We start from the raw sequence: 21607 nt of genomic DNA, 5'->3' as shown, positions 1-21607 counted from the left end.
CATTTTTCTTCTGTTTGGAGAATGGAATGAATTCGATCTCTTAGCATGTATGATTAGTATTAACATAGAGAATAAAACAATGGTACAAAAAATTTTAAGGAACAAACTCATGATGTACCCTCCTATGTCATTCCTCAAACATGGTATGGAGCATGGGCAGCTTCCTAAACGAGACCCTAAAACCAGATCTACCTGACAGTGCATGCTTCCTAAGAAAATGAAAAAACTGAGGCACGTGTACACCTGGAGAAGCATCCAACAACGGCATTGGAATCCCATCCGTTAAAAACCAAAAGTTTTCAGCTTGCAACTCGTGAGCAACCTAAGGGCGACATCTCAGGATGGACACGATAAATACATGGCTCGGTCTCTCATCTTATATGTACAACAATACAATCTTCTAAGCCTTGTTCATTCGTCTCCGTACTTGTACCACATATGGCTCTTCCACTCCATCATCTGCCAGCTCTGCTTCATCTCCTCATGCTTCATCTCCTGGGCTACTGCAGATGGAAACTTCACGGTGTCGAAAGCAGTATATTACACCAACTCTGATACAAGAGGGACCGAACGTAGGTAAAACAATTGTTAAGAAAGTAAAAATCGTTAAGAAAGTAAGCAGCAATATTTTCAAAGTATGCTACTCTCCCTCTTCTGTCCTTTCCACCTAACTGTCACCAAGTTTATGGAAAAATACACCAACATCAACGATATCAAATTAGTTCTACTATATTCTCAATGAAACATGTCTTGCCAGTGCATTTTTGGACTTGTAGAAAATATATTTTTCTAAAACTTGGTCAAGTTAGTTAACTTAGGACAAAGCTTAAGTGACCTAATTTGGAGGTAGTATGTTACTAGGATTCTGCATAAATATATAAGTGAACCATACAATATCAAAGGAAAATTATGTTTCTAAAAAAGATTTTTTTTTTCAGCTGGAGCATGTGAATATGGCACATTTGAAGCAACGCTTAACAATGGCGATGTTTCTGCATCAGCTAATCTCTACAGGAATGGGGTAGGCTGTGGTGCTTGCTACCAGGTAATGTCATTCCTATGGAACTTAACTTTCTGTTGAATCTGTTCACACTAAACTTGTTAGCGTCACAGAATCTGAGGCAAGCGATGGGACAGACTTCATCCTCAGTCATGCCTTCACTGGGATGGGGCAGAACCAGAATGCTGGTTCAACCCTGATGAACCTTTGGTTATGTAGGAATTGAGTACAGGAGGTCCGTGCATAATAAGCTTGTCTAAAACTCTTGAGACCAGTATGGCTATTTCCTTTTTCTTCACAAGGCAAAGAAACTGAAAATTACAACATAATGATCTAGCATAATGAACTTTTGACACAGCTACATATTGAAATTTCATGGTTTCACTCCACTACAGGGTTCCTTGTGTCTACCCAGGAAAGAATATTGTGTTCAAGATTACTTAGAGCAGCCATTTCCCCTACTATCTTGAATTTCAGACCTGGTACCAACAAGGAAACCAGGACATCATTGCAATCCAGCTTTGCGAGGTAAACACTAAACATTGCAGCAATGTTTTCAGGTTGTCTGGTCGAACCTGGTCGACCTGGGACCGACCAGGAGGATTAATCATGATTAATCGGACAACCTGTACAGGTCGACAGTTTGACCAAATTTATAGGAACAAGCAATAATATTTTCGACATCAAAATAGCATCATTAGATAATTTATGAAATATATTTTTGCAATTTACCTCTTTGTTATGATAGAGATGTTAATACTCTTCTTTATATATTTTGTCAAACTTAGGACAACTCAAAATACCTTGTACTCATGACAGAGGCAGTATGTGGGAACTTAAAGTGAAGTTGTTAGTTCTAAATACCTGTTCATGGCTGAATGCAGACTGTGAACCTCACATGCCAGCTTCTAAGCCAAACTCACGGTGCTGTATGGGCTGCAGTCTCCCCACCAACACCAAGTGGCCCTCTGTCCATAAGGATGCTATTTAGCAGCAGAGCTCCACATGGCAGCGACCAGAAATGGTTAGTTCCAACAAGCACAATACCATAGAACTGGATGGCAGGGCCACATATGATTCTGGGGTCCAAGTACAGCTGCAGTAACTATAATTGAGTACACAATAGCATGCTAAAGCTAGTTATGATGATCGATTGTTCCTATGCTCTTGCAACCTTTTCCTTCTCTTTTTCATAATTTGAAGGTTGTGGTGCCTACATAACAATTTCCCATGAAAGAACACACAAAGCTCTCCGTACAATTGATAAGCTCTCTTACCACTTCAACTCCTTTGAAAAAAGGGGGTTAATCTTATTTGCCAAGAGTGGACCAAAAATCTAAAATGTACAAAAAAAGCCATTTGAAGCAGAGAAAGCACAGGTTCACCAAAATTGAATATAATTAGCACCACAATTACATTGACATGGCCAAGATAAATACTGTACACAGACTTCAACTAATGCCCAACTAAATTTACAAAGACTGACTGACCCATTCAATTGTCCACTGGCGAATACAAGTTCTGGACGAGGAGGAATTCCTGACAATCAGCCCTGAAGTTTTATCAAAGAAACAAATCAATTGTTAAAACTTTCACATAATTGTAGTCAAAATTAATGAGCTTAGCAAACAAGGCTTCCTATTTCATTTCACATTCGAGAAAAATTAGCGGAAAAGCCTAAATAACCAAAGTTTCAATCTTCTGAACAAACGAAACCTGAGTTCAAGTTAACTGAAAATAAAAGGACAAGCAAAACATTAAGAAGGGAACCACCATCTGTTTAGAAATCTGGTTAGAAGTGAAAGATATCAATTTGGCCTTGTATTGGTAGCTAGTCCAATAAACATTTTAAAGGACATTGCTCTGATGCCAAGCAGCTGAGTAGCTGACAGCAGTGAAATGGATAGACAGTAAAACAGTAAGCAAAAACTCCATAATGTTTTTGTATTATCTCTACTATCCCCCACCCCCCCTGAGTTTTTTCATGTTTAATGATGGACAATAAAATCGGCTTGCCTGAGTAAACTAATACTACATCACTAACTACTTACCAATGTTGCCAGTATGATCTAAACTGTAGACTGCAAATGAGCACCATCAAAGCCCCATCAGGCCTGCCCATTACACATGTGAAGTTCAATAAAACAGTAAAGAATGATGAGATGTTGGAAATATTGAAACAATATAGAGTATATACCATTTGTTGTCTGTGCACCCACTCCTACAGGTGTTGAATGGTCAGGATGTTGGCTGCCTACAAAGGAAATTGGTTGACTACTTGAAGCAACAGCGTGATTTCCCATATCAGGATAGCCTGTCTGTAGAATATCATCCAGATGTTTCAGAAGAGCATTTGACTGACTTTCGATGTATGACATCACATCCTCAGATTTGGCAGCTCTTGAAGCAATCAAGCTAGCCAACCGGCACATGTTACTGAATCGGGCTTCTGAGGATGATCGCATGACACCACCAGATGCATAGGCAGGTTCCTCCCCAATTTGAACAGAACGAGCATCTTTCCTCCATCTCTTCAAAATATATTGTTCTGGAAGTTCTTTGATATTCTTGAGATCCAGCACCTTCAATACATGACAGCATTGAATCCCAACAGCTTCAAACTTCTTGCAGCTGCAAGTGGCTGAGCCATCTAATGCATCAAATTTGACGAAGCTCTCTGATGGCTTCTCATCAAGCACAATCTTGTACTCCGAGATTGTGCCAACCACACCACAGGGGAAGGACATGCAATTCATGTAAGCCTCAAACTCTCCCTGGAACATTTTGAAAGCTTCAGGTGTATAAGCATTTGATGATTGTTTTAGCATTCGCAACGATGGGATAGGCAGAGTAACCTGGCTGCCATCGACATCAGCATGCAATTTCTTTGATCGATGCTCTTCCAGAATAGACTCATAACGCCTGAAGAACTGTAGGATATCTTCTTGCTCACTGAGCTCTCGTTTCAGTTCATTAATCATGTTATCCTTACGAAGAGTTGAAAGTATATCAGCAGAAAACATGGTCCTCTGATAAGGTAAAGCCCATTTTTCTTTCACTAGGAAAAGTCTGCTGAGCCACTCACTATCACTAATGTCATGTTTCTCAATTAGCTTTTCCCATGCTGACAAGAACTCAATCTCATCCTCACACTCAAAGAGACAATGGCTCAAAGCATTGCTGAAACTCTTTGAGCTTTCAAACACCTGCTTCAAGTGCCTCTTTGAATTATGGTAGATATGCCACACCCCTGTGCAGTGGTTGCTTCCAGGCCACACCTCTGCTGCTGCAATGGCACACTCAGGACGCTCATCAATCAAAATAGTTTGTGGGTGCCTAGCATGCATGGCATCAGCAAACACCTCAAATACCCATTTCAGCGACTGAACGCTCTCATCATAGAGCAGTGCTGCACCAAACACAAGTAACTGTTTATGGTTGTCAAGACCAACAAACAGTGCAAATGGCCGTCCATAAATGTTCAATTCATATGTTGTATCAAAGCAAACAACATCCCCAAAACTCCTGTAGTCAATTATTGATTTTGCATCAGCCCAGAAGAAATTTACAGCGGATTTCCCATCAGGCCCCACTCCTACTGCATAATACACTGAAGGATTCTCTACCTGCAACTCCTCCAAGTATTGCAATGCTGCGCCAGCATCCCCAAGCTGCACACCCTTCCCTTGCTTCCTTCGATGCATTTCCCCTGCCCCAAGCTCATGTGCACGAGCTCTCATTTTATGAGACCGCAGCTTATGCACGCTATCTGGATTCGCGAGAGGATGATTATGCCCTGGAAAAAACTTTGCTACACGGTATGTTCGGCAGGGGGTGATCTTGATCACCATTCTCGCCTGGCATCCGGTCCGTGTTGGTGGCGGACCCGGCCTAGGTGTGCCTGCTGACCCTGCACCACCATTTGCACTGACTGTGGCTCCACCCTCTTGTTTGGTGCGGTCACTGACACCCTCACGGGAACAAACAAAAATCCGCGACACTATCATCCCTCGCTTCCGTTTCTTGTAGGAGCGGCGGACACTGAAGCCTACGTGCTCAGCATACCTGTTGTAGAAGACATATGCATCCTCTTCTGTCTCAAAATGCATATCAGGCCGCGGTCCATCCCTTGGGTCCGGCAAGCTGGCTGCCACCGCAATGCTGTGGTGTGATGAGCTCGGCGGCAGCAAGGCCAGTGACACAGCGGGCGCAGAAGAGGCGAGCGGGTGGTTGTGATCGGCGACGAAGTCCGTAACGCGGAAGGCGTTTGCGGAAGGAATGAGCTTGATAGTGAGCGACGCTAGGCAGCCTGTGCGCGAGTCCGGGCACCGAGGCGCCGGCGCCAGCGATGACGAGGACGCGACGCCGGAGCCTGCGGTCTCGTCCTGGGGCTTCTTGGGCTCCTGGCGGAAGCCCTGCTTGGAGCAGACGAAGAGGCGGCGGGTGACGGTGTGCCGTGAGTTCTTGGACTTGTTGGACTTGCGGACGACGAAGCCGAGACGGGCCGCGTAGGCCTTGTAGAACTCGTACGCATCGTCCTCGGTCTCGAAGTACATCCCCACGCTCGGGGAGGTGGGGGCATCGGCGTCGGTGTCATCGCCGAGGGCGGAGGTCGATGCTGTCTGGGCCAGGTTGGTGGCGGCGGCATCGGCGGCACCAGAGGAGGAGTGGGAGGAGGAGCCGGAGGAGGTGGGGGACGACGGCGAGGACTCGCCGGAGAGGCGGGAAGGGTCCACGGCGGCGGACATTAGGGTTTGCGCCAGGGTTTGGAGGAAGGACGAGGGCGAAGGGGACCTAGGGGTTGGATGGATCGCCTGCGGAGGCGGCGGGTGTGGGTCAACGTGTGTGGCTGAGCCTCCCACGCCAGGGAGCGAGTTGTTCTGCGACGTGGTCATGGGCCTCATGACCGAGTCGCTCCCCAGTCCTAGCATTTCTGATGAGTTCTCCCTCCTCTTTATATAGAACAAAAGTGAAGAAAAGACATAAAAGAACGAGCTTTTAGACCTTGTTTAGGCGTTGTTTAGTTCTCAAAAAATTTTACAAAATTTTTCAGATTCCACATCACATCGAATCATTAGACGTATGCATGAAGTATTAAATATAGATAAAAATAAAAACTAATTACACAATTTGGTCAGAATTGATGAGACGGAACTTTTGAGCCTAGTTAGTCCATGATTGGACAATATTTGTCAAATACAAACGAAATTGGTACTATTTTTGCAAAATATTTTGCAAGTAAACAAAACCTTAGTTTCCTAGCCAAATTTTTTTACCCATACCATTGAATTTTTTTACATATTCATGACGCATTAAATATAAATAGAAAAAACTAATTACATAGTTTAGTTATAAATCATGAGACAAATCTTTTAAATTTACGTAGTCCATTTGATTAACCATAATTGCTACTTGCTTTTTCAGAAGAGGTATGTAATTTGTTTTTTTATTGATCTACGTTTAATACTTTAAATATGTGCCGACATATTCAATGTGACATCCAAAATTTTTCTTTTCACGAACTAAACAAGAACTTAGTGAAAAATATAATTATAGATCTGCTTGCTTCGAGACTAAAGTTTACTATGTCAACGATTTTGCAAGCCATTATTTTGGCTAGTATTTGGTTGGCTACCAAAACTTGCCAACTTCTCACATTTGCCTTGCCAAATTTTTGACAGCCTTTTTTTATCCAACTTTTGGCTACCAAATTTTTGGCATGGCAAATTTTGGTCACAAACTAAGCAGGCCATATAGATTTTATATACAATGAGTAATTTAAGGTTATGAAGTACATATTCTGTTTGCACATTTTTCTATTTTCTTCCTTGCATATTATCTTCTATTCTTCTTTTTCATGCTGCCACGGTTGGCCCACCCTGTCTAACTCCGGCAGCATGGATGTCACCTCCACCGCCACCCTCGATCACGGTCACTCCTAACATGAGCTTCTCCTCTAAATCCGGCATGAGCGCCCCGGCCTCCTCCATCTCCCATGCTTCGGCGGCGCGTGCCGCCGCCTCAGCAGCCATCCACCGCCGCCACACTAGTCTTAAGCTTCTCCTTTTCTTCTCCGGTGGATGCCCCCGCCGTCGGCACTGCCCAACTGCCCTGTTCCACCGTCCAGCGGGCGACACCATCTGCCACTCGCCCTCCACCGCCGTCATGATCATGACCACCGTCGGTCCGATAACCTCCTCGGTGACCCCTTCTACAGACGGGGAGCATAGAAACCCTCGAAACCTCGAACCCTAATGGCACTACCTGTTGTGTGCATGCTGAAGCTAGCAAAAGGAGACTTAAGGCCCTGTTGGATTTTCTCAACAAAATACAAGATCAAAACCCTTGTTTCTTTTATAGTTTAGATATGAATGAGCAAGGACAGCTACGAAATGTCTTTTGGGCTGACGCCAAATCATGCAGTTCATACAATTACTTTGGTAATGTTGTTGTTGTTAATGCCACGAACTTTAGTAATCAATATGATGCATCAGTTTGTGTCACTCATGGGCACTAACCACCATGCACAACCACTGCTACTAGGTTGTTGCCTGTTTGCTAGTAGATCTCTTGGGGCTTATGTGTGGCTTTTTGGTACATTGTTAAGATATATGAATGCCAAGGCACCACATTCAATAATTACGAACTACTGTCATGATATAGTGATAGCTACTAAAAATGTTTTCCCTAACGCACGGCACTGTTTTTCCTTTAAATTTTCACACATATTAAATGAGCTTCCTGGCCCGTGATTATTATGTTAATATTCCTGACTTTAACAGAGACCGGCAAAATACCATCCAACGTTTTCATTTAGAGGGAAATGAATGGCTGTCCAAACTATAGGAGGTCAGGATGCACCGGGCTCCTGTTTATGTTAGAGTACCTTTTATGTTAAGGACTCGTTTTGGGTAGGAATGTCTGTCACAGACATATAGGGGGTGTTTGGTTGGAGTTATTAAAGCTTAATATCTATTGTAGCATTTTCGTTTTATTTCAAAATTAGTATCAAATTATGGACTAATTAGGCTCGAAAGATTCGTCTCACAAATTACTCTTTAGCTATGTTTTTAGTTTCGTAAATAATCTATATTTAGTACTCTATGCATGTGTTCAAACATTCGATGTGAGAGCATCTCCAACGGTTTGCCATTCTAGTTTGGCATTTATGTTATTTGGCAAAAAGTTAAAAATCACTCCTCCAACGGTTTTGCAAACGGGTTTGCCATTTTAGTAAACTTGGCATTTGAGAGGCTCCCCTTGGCATATTTGGGAGTTGGCTTTTGGATTGGCAAACGCTTGCGGCCGGTTTTCCTGCGTCAATTCCGTGCGTGGCCTGGTCTCTTTGGCGCCGTTTCCTTCGTCGGTGGGAGTCCTTGCGCCAAATAGAGTCCGCGCCGCCATTGGTCGCCACAACTCAAAGACGCAGACCGAGTCTGCTACGTCGTCCCTCCCTGAACGCGACTGCGAACATGGGCAGCAGTTGGGGATGAGGTCCAGGTAGCGGCTACTTCCAGCAGGAACGGTATGCATCACGAGGTAATTGCCAAGTCCAAAATGCCAAACCATTGAAGATGACCATATTTTTTTCTTTGCATTTGCTATTGGGAGTTGGCAAACAATAACAAATGCCAAACTAAAATTGCCAAACCATTGGAGGTGCTCTGATGGACGGTAAACTTTAACTCGTTAAACTGGGCCAGTGTATCTGACTATTTTGGTGGCTTGTTGACGTCCGGAACCTCTTTGAAAATGTTTGTAGAGCAGTATGAGGAAGCTGTTAAAGGCAACTTAGAAAAGGAGTCTTATGAAGATCTCAGCTCAGATGAGGCTACCAATGGTGATGGGGTTGCCCGTGGAAGATCAAGCAGCAAAGGTGTACACTGCAGAAATCTTTCAGAAGTTCTTCAATGAACTAGGACATTCATTTCATTGCAATTATAGTATACTTGACCGGAATGATTCAGTGGTTACATATATAGTTTCAGATTATGACGATCAAAAACAAACAAGGTAGATTACAAAGTTGCTTATGATAATGTTCAAGGTGACATAATACCTGTGCTTCCATATCCCAGCCTGTCTCAGCAGAGGTAATCAGGAACTGGGAAGCTAGGATGATCTCTACAAACTTGGACACCAATACTTTGCAGAGGTTGTGGATTTTGGTTCCATGAACTCAGAATCAAAAGAATATGCTTTGTCAATGATGAGGGAAATCAGGGATAAAGTGATTTCATAATTCATATTAGAAGTCACCAAGAGATCAATGTTTCAACGGCCAACTTTGCATATAATCCTGTGAACGAGGATTTTACTGATGATACTTTGCCTATCTCTCTTAATACAAAGGGCTGGGATCTTACCCAAGGCTAATCCAAACGTTCCCGAAAGAAGAAGCTGGCGACCCCAACTGTTCTTGATACATTGAAAAGAAAACTAAAAGGGCACATAACAATAGGAGGAATGCCACTGCAAACACCCTAAACACAGCTGTCACTGCAATTGACAGTGTAACTGATGGCACAGTGTATGTGATGTTATTAGATTTGTACATTTGGCTAGAAATTATTGTTTTGGTTGTTTTGGAAATAAAGTGTTTCGCTTTTTATTTTATTAGGTCCAGCAGAATATATAATGAGGGATGGCAGTTAACGTCAACTGGTGCTCCGAAAACTTCCCCTTATGGACTAATCCCAGATATAACCTTTTCCGTTTTTGTCTTCTCTTTGCTCTTTCAGAAGTTGGTGGAATTTACTTATATCATTCTCTTCTAAATTATAAGTCGTTTGGACTTCAAAGCGACGTATAATTTGGAACGGGAGGGTACTAACTATCATTCATTTTTGCAGGCGGAGACTATTTCATTTGATTTGTCACAATACAACACTGCCCCGAGCTTCCATCGGCCTGAAAGCAGCAGCAGGTCTCAGCTCCGGCGAGACCGTGAGAGTAGGTAACAGTTCTGGCAGCCTCGTAATTGGGAAAAACTAGGGCTGTTGGATCAGGTTTGACCTTTCTATTCCTGCCTAGGACTCTGGGAGCCAGTGACCACCTGAATGGTGAAAAGAAAAGGGATAAAATGTGGCCGCGATGTGAAACCTACCATCTCTGAAGCAATTTGGACGAAAGGGTTCTGTCCATTATGCATATGCCTGTCTAGTCTAGCTGTACATAATCATTTTTTTTCTCCCATGGATATTTGCTACTCCCGGTAGATTTATCTGAACCATGTATAAGGTTCAGATGCCCCTGAATCGATCTCAGTTTCTCTAATAATCACCTGATGATGTTTCCCTTTATATCCCTCGTTAAATGGTATGCCCTTCTCTGAACTCTGATGAAGTCATTTGTAATATGAGGTTTGTTGCTTATCTGTTGTTCAGTAATATCATACCCTGGTAAGCTGGGATCCAGCAAGTTGATCCCAGGAAATCTCTGAGCCTGGCGAAGAACATATATCTAGGGAATTGACATAGTTGCTGTACAACTCATTGATTTGCTCTGTCCTTATGCAGGAACATAACAGCTGGCTCCGTTGCATCCCAAGGCTGAGCTCAGCCACTTGTGGCTCCCCTTGGTCTCCGGTCGTCGAGCTCGTGCCACGGCCATTGATCCGCCTGGGACCGCCGTCGAGCCTGCTCTGGTATGCAGATTTTGGTGTAAAACAATCATCCATAACAATATAATATGCCATCTCATAAATTTTAAGTCCTCTACTGGTCCTTGAACTTGTATTGTCGTGTCATTCTGGTCTCTAAACTTATAAATCAATTGTTTAGATCCTCGAACTTATTTGTTTGTGTCATCTCGGTCCCTAAACTTATTTAACTGTATCATCTCAGTTTCTAAACTTACAAATCACCCGTTTATGTCCATAGATTTGTTTACTTATGTCATCCCGGTCCCTGGTTTTGAGTCTCATCTAGTTCAAAACAAAGCGATCTAAAAACTCTATATCAAAAAATAATTCATAACTTTTTTATATGAACTTGAATAAAGACAAACTTTACATTAAAGTTGTAGTCTCAACGTGATCTACAACTTTATAGTTGAAAGTTTTTTTTTAAGTCATTAAGTGTTATAAAAATTAATTTTAATTGTTTAAATCTATAAACTTACAAAAAATATTTTGGGACCCTAAATGATTTTAATTTAAAAACATTTCAACTACAAAGTTGTAGATCACGTTGTTGACTATAATTTTGATATAAAGTTTATCTTCATTTAAGTTCATTTGAAAAAATTATGAGTTATTTTTTGATATAGAATTTTTAGATTCACTCTGTTTTGGCCCAGATGAGACTTAAAAACAAGTGTAAGGACCGGGATGACATATTAGGTACCTATCGTTTTGCGAGTTTCAAGACCGGGATGACACACTCAAATAAATTTGACACACTCAAATAAATTTAGGGACCGGTAGTTTACTTTACTCTAAATGTTACTACTAGTTGTTTGCACCCCCATTCACATGTTATATACTTCACTCATTTCAAATTACAAGTCACTTTTGGTTTTTGTAATTATATGTTTTTGCTATGAATATTCGTGAAATCTAGATACATTTTAAAAGCTATATGTACCTATAAATACAAAAGTAATTTATAATTTAGAATGAATGGAGTAGTAGTTAGTAGCGTGTGTGATGGCGCACCCTGTCCACGCCATGCCATGATGCCATTGCGTTGCCAGTACTGTCTCCTCTGGTGTGTTTGAGAAAGGGAAAGGAAAAAAAGCAGCTTGCAGCACTAGTAGTTGAATATTGTTTTCTTTCTTTCTCGAGAATACTAAACTCGCAATCGCTTTGGCCTCACGCTTTCACTTGCGGAAGCAAATTCATTGACTGTAGTGTGCACGGGTGCAGATGCAGTGATGGCTGATGAGAGAGAGAGGAAGGGAGAGAGTGGTTGGGAAACTGAAAGATGACTCCGGCCTTAGTTTACTCAAAAATCAAAATTTTTTCAAGATTCTCCATCACATCGAATTTTGCGGCACCATGGAGTATTAAATATAGATGAAAATAAAAACTAATTACACAGTTTATCTGTAAATCACGAGATAAATCTTTTAAATCTAGTTACTCTATGATTGAATAATGTTTGTCAAATAAAAACGAAATTAATATCATAGAGGTGTATGGAATGATGCAATAGAGGTGTATGGAATGATGCAAAATGTTTTTCTACTTCAGCCTGCAGGCCTCACGTGTTGCTCCTTGAGATAAGGCTTTGGTTATTTTCTTGGGTGAAAAGTTTTTGGAAACAATAGTATTTTTGTTTGTATGTACTCTCTCTGTCCCTAAAAGCTACAACTTCTAGAGTTGTCCTAAATCAAACTTTTAAAACTTTAACAAAATTTATAGAAAAAAACTCTAAGATTTATAGTATGAAATTAATATCATTAGATTGATCATAGAATATATTTTCATAAGATACTCATTTTGTATTATAGATATTGATACTTTTTTCTATAAAGTTAGTCAAAGTTAAAAAAAATTTGACTGGCACGGATTCTAGGAGTTGAAGCTTTCAGAAACGGAGGGGAGTAGTAATTATTGTCTAACCATAAACTAATTAGGTTTAAAAAATTGTCTCACAAATTACAAGCAAATTGTGCAATTTGTTATTTTTTATTTATATTTAATGATTTATACATGTGTCGCAAGATTCGATATGATAGAAAATCTTAAAATTTTGTTGGCTTTTGGGTATACTCCCTCCATACCAATAAAAAAATTGTTCAGGACAATGACATGTTCTCCAAAACCTAACTTTAATTTTTTGTTTTTATAAAAATATTTATTAAAAAGTGGTGTGTATATATATATTTATAAAGTATTTTTCAAGACAAATCTATTCATATGGTTTTCACTTTTTCAGATTCAATAATTTAAAAAATTATTTATGATTTATATTTAAAATGTTTGACGTAAACCTTGTCCAAATTCTTTACGGGTAGAGAGGAAGTAACCAGACAAGGGCTAACACACAGAAAATCTCCGGCCTAGGCTCGCCACGCCACCAAGATTTGTACTCCAGCGATTTGTGTGGATGAATGTATTAATGGAAATCTTTTCAACAAACTCTGAAGTCATCGTCTACAAGGTTTTTACTCACCTCGCTGGCTATCACCTGCTGGGACTGTGATCCATAGTTTTCCCTGAAGAACTCTTGAGCTTGTCCAGAAGCGACGACAGCAACGAATATCTCCTCACCGCCGCGGCCACGATGGCCCACACGTCAGCCGCACTGGCTTTACGACGAGTGGCCTTGTTTAGTTCTAAAAAAAATTTGTAAAATTTTCTCAGATTCTCCGTCACATCGAATCTTTAGACATATGCATTGAGTATTAAATATAGACGAAAATAAAAATTAATTGCACAGTTTGGTCGGAATTGACGAGATGAATCTTTTGAGTCTAGCCATAATTAAACAATATTTGTCAAATACAAACGAAAGTGTTATAGTGTCGATTTTCTAAAACTTTTTGGAACTAAACAAGGCCAGTGCAACCTTGAGCTGCGCGCAACCGTTGACATGTAGTCCGTGGCAAACATCAAGAAGGTCGGTCCTGGTCGTGGTCCTGGCCTAGATGCAGCCAGCACTAGAAAAGATCAAGGCGCCTCCTCCTCCTACTACAGCTGGTTGGACTGGTTCAAAACTTCCGATTGGTTTATCTCTTGGGTCTTGTTTAGTTCAACTAAAATTTTAAAACTTTTTTAAATTCTCCGTCACATCAAATCTTATGGCATATATATAAAGCATTAAATATAAAAAAAATAAAAATTAATTACATAGTTTATCTGTAATTTACGAGACAAATCTTTTAAATTTAGTTAGTCTATAGGTGAACAATAATTGTCAACTACAAATAAAAGTGCTACAGTATTAAAATTCAAAAACTTTTTACAACTAAACAAGGCTGAAAAGTCCTAGCTAAAAACACTGTTTGTTAATTTATTGAAAGAAAAATATTATTAAATAGCGGACAAATTTGACAGATAAGAGCCTGTTTAGATCCCAAATCTTTACATCAAAAAACTTTTGGTCGTAAACTTTACATTCCAAATAAGTGTTTAGATATTTTCCTTTTTTTTATCTGCAACACACAAGACACGGGTCCCTAAGCAAGTTTACATAGTTTTGGGCTCCAAGATCCCAAATTCCAAATTTTTACAGCTCAAGTTTTATAAGCTCATGTTTAAATCCATTTTTCTAAAAAGTGCTCGTTTCTCAAAAACTTTGGCTGTTTAGCTACATCTAAACAGGGTCAAGTTACAAGTAAAAAGCTTGTAAACCATGAGCTGATAGCTTACCGTGCAATTTCTATAGATCAAAACATAAAACATAAGGCCTTGTTTAGTTCTGAAAATATTTTGGTTTTCGCTGCTGTAGTATTTTCATTTTTATTTGGCAAATATTATTCAAGACTAACTAGGCTCAAAAAATTCATCTCGTAATTTACAGATAAACTGTGCAATTAATTTTTGTTTTCGTCTATATTTAATGTTTCATGTATGTGCAAAAAGATTCGATTTGACAGAGAATTTTGAAAAGTTTTTGGTTTTGGGGTGAATTAAACAAAGCCTAAGTCCGGGTCTTGTCGATCTGAATCTTATCCTAAAAGTTTCATATCGATTTGGATTTCTCAATAGGAAACGACGGTGATTCTGTTTCTTGGCAATTTCATATCAATTTTTTACTGGTAGATGCATGCTGTCTTATATTAGAATTTTTGCAGCCAAAACTCTTAAGCTTTGGATAGAGTTAATGAAACTTATTAGAGCCACCTCGATTCAAGTCTTTGTGAGAGCAAAATCATTTACTAAAGGTAAATTTAATTATTGTTGAAGGAAAAACGTTTCCAATAAACTCTGTAAACGACTCTTTAAATTTAGTAGCTCTCCATCCCACCTTATTCACTCTCTACATTTGGATAGCCTGTCTCACTAGCCATCATTTACAGAGTTTGTTGAAGTACTATAATATTTTTTTGTCAAATATATTTTAGAGAGTACCTAAGTCAATAAATTTAACTAGTTGTTTAGCTAATCTCTCAGAGATGCTCGGAGCACTCGATTTTGGATGTCAAAGTTCCATCTTTTCTCAGTAAAAAACTTTCAAGTTGGGCCTCTCTATTTTTTCTTAAAAAAATTACATTTTCTATGCTAAATTTGATACTCCCTCTACATCTATAAAGAAAGTCGTTTAGGACAACGATACGGTCTCCAAAGTATAACTTTGACTTCTTATTTTTATAAAAATATTGATTAAAAAAATAGTATATGTATATTTTTATAAGAGTATTTTTAAGATAAATCTATTCACATAGTTCTCATATTTTTAAACTCAATAACTTAAAAATTATTTATAATTTATAATTTTAATGTTTGACCTAAACTTTGCCTAAAACGATTTTTTTTATAGGTACGAAGTGAGAAGTATGTATTTGGAACTTCTCATAATTTAAAACACAAACTCTATTAAATGCAACTGTCTGTTTAAATGTATTAATGCAATGGTCTGTTTATAATCACTGTGCCCGAAACTTCTTCTTTTTCTTAAAAAAAGGCGTGAAGGTTCTTCGAACTCAAAGGGCACCAAAAACCCAGCTGGGCAGTTCGGTGACTCACTTTCAGCCTTCACACCAGTCCACGCATCCCACTGAAATGGGGAGGCTGCTCCCTCGCCACCCTTCCCCCCTCCTCCTCCTCGCCGCCGCCGCTGCCGCGGCGATCTGCATCTCCAGCAGCAGCATCGCTGCCGTCCGGGGCGCGCCAGTGTACCGCGCGGACTACCTGGTGGACGGGAACCAGCTGGTGGACATGCAGTACCACATGGGCCCCGTCGTGTCCGGGTCGCCGACCAACCTCTACCTCATCTGGTACGGGCGGTGGGAGCCCACGGCGCAGGCCGTGCTCCGGGACTTCCTCGCCTCGCTCTCTGCGCCGGCGCCGTTCCCGGCCGTCTCCGACTGGTGGGCGCGCACGCCGCGGATGTACGCGGACCAGACGGGCGCCAACGTGACGGGAACCTTCGCCGTCGCCGGGGAGCACTCCGACGCGGGCTACTCCCACGGCGCGTCGCTCCGGCGCATCGACGTGCAGTCCGTGATCCGGTCGGCGGTGTACGCGTACCCGGACCCGCTGCCGCTGGACCCCTACAGCGGCGCGTACCTGGTGCTGACGTCCCCGGACGTGAAGGTGGACGAGTTCTGCCGCGCCGTCTGCGGCTTCCACTACTTCACCTTCGCGTCCGTGGTCGGGGTCACGGTGCCCTACGCCTGGGTCGGGAACAGCGGCACGCAGTGCCCGGGCAAGTGCGCGTACCCGTTCGCCGCCGCCGCCGAGTACGGCGGGGGCGGGGGAGCCCAGGCGGTGCTGCGGCCCCCCAACGGCGACGCCGGGGTGGACGGGATGGTGATCGTGCTGGGGCACGAGCTGGCGGAGATGTCTACGAACCCACTGGTGAACGCGTGGTACGCCGGGGACACGCCCACGGCGCCGACCGAGATCGCGGACCTGTGCCTCGGCGTCTACGGCGACGGCGGCGGCCCGGGCGGCCTGGTCGGGAACGTGTCCCGCGCGCCCGATGGCAGCGCCTACAACGTCAACGGCGTCAACGGCCGGCGGTTCCTCGTGCAGTGGCTCTGGAACCCCGTCCGCGGCGCCTGCTACGGCCCCAACTCCAGCAACTGACCCGACCGAATCCTCGCTGGGGGCGAGGGCGAGCGGAGCAGTTCTTCTTCCTCATGCCATTCTGCTCGATGGCATTGCAGAAATCCATGGCGGTTTCAATGGATGGAGACAGCGTTCATTCACTTCCCTGTTCGTTGGGGAATGGTCCACAGGAGACTGAGACGAGGATCAGATGAACCGAACCCAGTAATTTTGAAGCTGCACTGTATGAGAAACATGGGTAGGAAACAATGAGGAAAATGCCAATTTGTTGTTCGATTTCTTTTTGATTTTGCAGCATAAATATATGGTCAATTTGCTTTCTGGGAGTGGTCGACTGATTGATTGCTTTCACCTTTTGACTCTGCATTCTTTAGTCTGGTGATCATGGTAACTCTGCAGCTTGGTCTCCTTGCCTCCGTCTCTGATGACCTCTCTTTCCTATCTTTTTATTCTGAGAACTTGTTCCCCTATTTTAGTCTTGTACACTAGCAGTTACAGTCTTATTACAGTGGACAACGAATTAGGAAGTGTAGTACTCCTGTTTTGGTTAAAATGTGCCTTCAGAGGGTGTTTAAAGAGCTGCTACATGCGGCATTGTGTTTAAAGAGCTGCTACATGCTGCACTTTTGCTATTCTTTCTGAATACTGTTGCAGTTACATGCGGCATTGAATTAGGGAGTGGAGAGATGTCTTTACTGTTGTAATTATACTGCACATTGTATCAGACATTTTGACAGTGAAGGATTCATCTTCTCAGGGGCCTGCTGTAGGCCTCCCGCCTCCTCATTGACACAGTAAAGCTTCTTCAGCAGGACACTTGCAGGCAATCGCAGTGGTCATGTAGCTGCATCGTGTACGCTATGACAGTGGCTAAACGTTCAGAGGCCCATTTATTCACTGTTCAGCATATTGAGCCATTATCTCGCACTCCCAAACTCCCAAATTTGCAGCTATGCCAAGCATAAACATTACAATTAAAACTTACAAAGCTACGTCTGAACCTCATCTGGGGCGGCAAAATATTTGCAATCACCCCGATCAGTCCCCACTACTAACATAGCAAGTTACTACTCTACTGTCAAGGATTTAGCGTTAAACAAAAAAAAAACTATATGTACTCCAGAAACACAGACAGTTCACAACACAACTCAGACAGTCCACAACACAACTCAGACAGTTACATACATATGCAGACGGACAGGAAACCAGTCGGTAACGTCCAAGTTCCTCATTCATGTATCCTGTTTTCTGTCTTTCCAGAATCACTAGCTGCAACCGAATACCTTCCTATACAACACCTCAGCAGCGAGGGCTCAAATGCTATGAGCAAACTCATCACTCATTAGTAATGATGTTGCTAATACTAGTTGTGTTTGTCACCAATCACTAGCAACGCTTCTGCTGCTGTGGTGAGTTCATCACAAACATCTGAAGTTCACAAGAAACGACAGAAACCATATCGATGCTACTCTCCAACTAATTGCCCCCCTCCCCCCTCCCCTCTTCCAAACTGAGTAACTCTAGTATTCAGAAAGAATAGCAAAAGTTTCAGCATCTAGCCAAAACAACTTCTCTCAGCTGCTACAGTTACACGGCAATTTGCTACTGCAGTACAAATAGGATTCAGTGTAAAACGAAACCTATGGGTTATGGACGAAACAGGGCCAGTATAGAGTTATAGACTGTCGATGGCCACATCACATGTTTCAAACGCACACTACCGTCCTACCCAAACAGTCAGGACCCAAGACTCAAACTCTGCATGAAAGTTTGTCTCCAGTTATTATTAATGCTGCCACTACTACAGTTTTGTCACACATCACTAGCAAATGTTGCTAATGTTAATGAGTTCATCACTAGCAAGTGATTGTTCCTGACTGATCATGCATCTGCAGTTCACACAAGAGACAAGCATATTGATAATGATAAAATGCCATTATCCAACTAGTTCTCATCCTCCACTTCTTCCAAACTGAACAACTTAGTGCATTCAGAAAGAGTGACAAAGATTTCAACATCCAAGCCAAAAGAACTTTCACTAGCATTTCTTAGGCATACCACTGCACGCGTGGAAACAGCATGGGATATTTGAAAGAGTATTTAAGGTTCAGCACGCAGATAGAAACTTAAACTAGGACAACTAGCACCCGTGATAGAAATGTTTAGACAAGGTGATTCAACTGATACATGACACTTTCGCATGGCACTCCAGAATGTCGCTTTCCAAAGCTCAGATGTTAAACTTGGAGATGAACTTCTTCTTTGACCTCAGCTGAAAAGTAATATTAGGGGGGAATCAAAGAATGAACAAAAAATATCAAACAGGTCATGGTTCAAAAGAGTAGATTTATGTACACTAATTAAAAAACTAGAATAAGCATTACATGAAAATAGATGAGCTTGGATAGTAAAATCCATTAACATCTGAACTGGTAAAATGCTACTGATATAACTTGAACAAGGTGATGCCATTTTATATCCACTCTTACACCAGCAATCCAGCATCATAACATGGGCGATGCAACAAAACCAAGAACATTTTTTTTCTCGAGTAAGCAAGAGATTTGTGCATCATTATATTAAGGTAGAAGAGTAAATCTAAGAACATTAATAATGTTGGCCTACTTGTAAAACACTTGGATGGCAGGGGAAAACAAGGCTTAATTACCTCGTTGCTGCGGCCACACTTCTTCTTGCGGCAGTTTTTGGACCTGGGGGGAAGGCGCGCATAGCACCTGCGAAGACATTACAGGCACAGTTTAAAGCTAATAAAGAAAGAAGCTGAAGAGGCACAAATCCTCAAGTGCTAATGAAAACATAGCCATAATAACACAGGAGTAAACAGCACAAAACTTATTAAACTGAAGAAGCATGTATAAGTTATAATAAGACAGTGAATAGATAAATTTGCTGTGTTTAACTAGAGGCAGCTGTGCATATCTTAAGATTCATCACTAGATTTGACAATAACTATACAAACAAGGCACGGTTGCATAATGAGATCAACTATCTAACTGAAATAAACAAGCCAGAATCAAAGGGCATGTACTCAGCTCCATTTTGCGCTTATCATATCATACGTATCATTGCATCAATCTCATTACATGTACTCCATTTGCATGCAGTGAACACAGAGGCCGGAGTACATGAAAACAGAGAGCGAACTCTTGGGTTCAGACGTTCAGTTACCTCGATCTAACAAGACAACGCAGCCACCACACATACTGTACCAAATTATAACATTTACAGAAGAGATCAGTAGAGTTAGCAGAATTAAGGCCTCGATACGTACTGGCGGCAGATCATCTTGGTCTCATTGTGCTTGCGGGCAAGGTTGATGAGGTCCCACGGGACGCTCATGATGGGGTAGCCGCCCCTGCCGCCGCCGCGGAGGCGGAGCACCAGGTGCAGCGTGGACTCCTTCTGGATGTTGTAGTCGGCCAGGGTGCGGTCGTCATCCAGCTGCTTCCCGGCGAAGATGAGCCGCTGCTGGTCCGGCGGGATGCCTGCAAATAAATTGGTTAAACAACAGTTTCCATGGCCGGTTAGTTCGCTACAAAGATTAAAATCCGAGTTGGGAAACAGGGATCTGATCAGTTCAAATAAGCTGTGGAGTTGCCAAGAATCCGATCAAGCCACCCCCGACTATTAACCCCAAGAAGCACAAAGATCAGTAAAGTAAGAACGCAAAAGCGCAACCAAGCCCTGTGCTTGACCGGATCAAGAAGAAAGTTTTGTTTTTTTGGGTTTAATCTATCTAATAACCATATTGAAGCATCAAAGTGCTCTGTTCTAACCCAAAACCATCAGGATCGAACACGGCGATATGGACGACGCGATCAACCACAATCAATAAACCCAGAACATGTAAAGTTCCAACGCGTGCAAGGACAGCAAGTAACAATAATAATAAACACATGAAAAAAGACCAAACTTTCAAGCATTAAACGGGGGAGGTTGCAGAGAAATAGGGAGAGTGGAGGCCGCGATCAACCCAACCACATGCTGACATGCACATCGATGATCAAGTAAATGGCTACAAGAACACATCGAAACCACAGAAAGGAGCAAGCTTTCAACTTTGGAGCAGCGGACGCCGAAAGGAGCAAGCTTTCGACTTTGGAACCGCGGATAGGAGAGGAGCAGGGCGGCGGCTGCTGCTAAGTTTACCTTCCTTGTCCTGGATCTTGGCCTTGACGTTGGCGATAGTGTCGCTGCTCTCGACCTCCAGCGTGACGGTCTTCCCCGTCAGCGTCTTCACGAAGATCTGCATCTCCGCCGGTGGGTTGCTCGGTCTCGCTTCCTCCCGCTCTCCCTCCCCTGCGGCCGGGGTGGGGTTTTGTGTTGTGGGGGGTGGCGGCGGTTGTGGAGTGGAGCGGTGAACTGGTGATGGCCAGGGACGGACACGTCGTCTCCCTTTTGTAGGGAGGGGAGGGGAATGGGGAGAGGGTAACGCGGCCCCTACGGAACGGAGCAGTAGGCTCCTTCTCCCCTCACGGTTACGGCCGGGGAGGGGACGAGGAGTGGGCGAGTATCCGAGTGGGTGGGTGACAGCGCAGCGCGGCAGTAACGCGCGCGCAACGAAAACCCCCGGAACGGCATGGTCGACGGCCGTACGTAGGCAACGCAACGGCATAGACGAAGGCTGTCCGGGCTTTTCTGGGGCCGGCCTGGAGCAGGCTCACGGCCCAGGAAAAACGTGTGGCCCAGTAGAGCAATGTAGTAGTAGTAGTGCACTGTAGTAGTCTGTACACCTTTTTTTTTTTGACAAATTAGTAGTCTGTACACTTTGAATTGGCGTCGGTTTCATGCCGGGCTCACCACATTTGCATTGTTTGAGTTGCTAGCTCTGGCTGGGTTAGATTCGCCACCATTTCACCACCACAGCACAGACAGTAGCCCTCCTACGTACGTAGTTGCTCGTT

General features: G+C 42.7%; 3 protein-coding genes and 1 pseudogene across 3 annotated transcripts; 2 read left to right on the top strand and 2 right to left on the bottom strand.

Moving 5' to 3' along the window:
- LOC8080711 (protein FAR1-RELATED SEQUENCE 5) lies at nt 249–5920 on the bottom strand. Its single transcript, XM_002460684.2, has 4 exons — nt 3198–5920; nt 3052–3114; nt 1865–2552; nt 249–551 (listed from the first exon to the last, which is right to left on the bottom strand). The coding sequence occupies exons 1-2, from the start codon at nt 5902–5904 to the stop codon at nt 3098–3100; spliced, it is 2724 nt and encodes a 907-aa protein (XP_002460729.2). The 5' UTR covers nt 5905–5920; the 3' UTR covers nt 249–551; nt 1865–2552; nt 3052–3097.
- LOC110432773 lies at nt 439–2105 on the top strand (annotated as a pseudogene).
- Nucleotides 15596–17090, top strand: LOC8077467 (protein EXORDIUM-like 7). Its single transcript, XM_002462845.2, has one exon. It carries the CDS (start codon nt 15672–15674, stop codon nt 16698–16700), a length of 1029 nt encoding a protein of 342 aa, XP_002462890.1. The 5' UTR covers nt 15596–15671; the 3' UTR covers nt 16701–17090.
- LOC8077466 (ubiquitin) lies at nt 18599–21073 on the bottom strand. Its single transcript, XM_002460683.2, has 4 exons — nt 20853–21073; nt 19975–20188; nt 19351–19417; nt 18599–18954 (listed from the first exon to the last, which is right to left on the bottom strand). Exons 1-4 carry the CDS (start codon nt 20953–20955, stop codon nt 18913–18915), a joined length of 426 nt encoding a protein of 141 aa, XP_002460728.1. The 5' UTR covers nt 20956–21073; the 3' UTR covers nt 18599–18912.

Source organism: Sorghum bicolor, chromosome 2, assembly GCF_000003195.3.
Source record: "Sorghum bicolor cultivar BTx623 chromosome 2, Sorghum_bicolor_NCBIv3, whole genome shotgun sequence".
Taxonomy (NCBI): Eukaryota; Viridiplantae; Streptophyta; class Magnoliopsida; order Poales; family Poaceae; genus Sorghum; species Sorghum bicolor.
The sequence above is the reverse complement of the archived record's forward strand: the minus strand, read 5'-3'. Positions and strand labels throughout refer to the sequence as shown.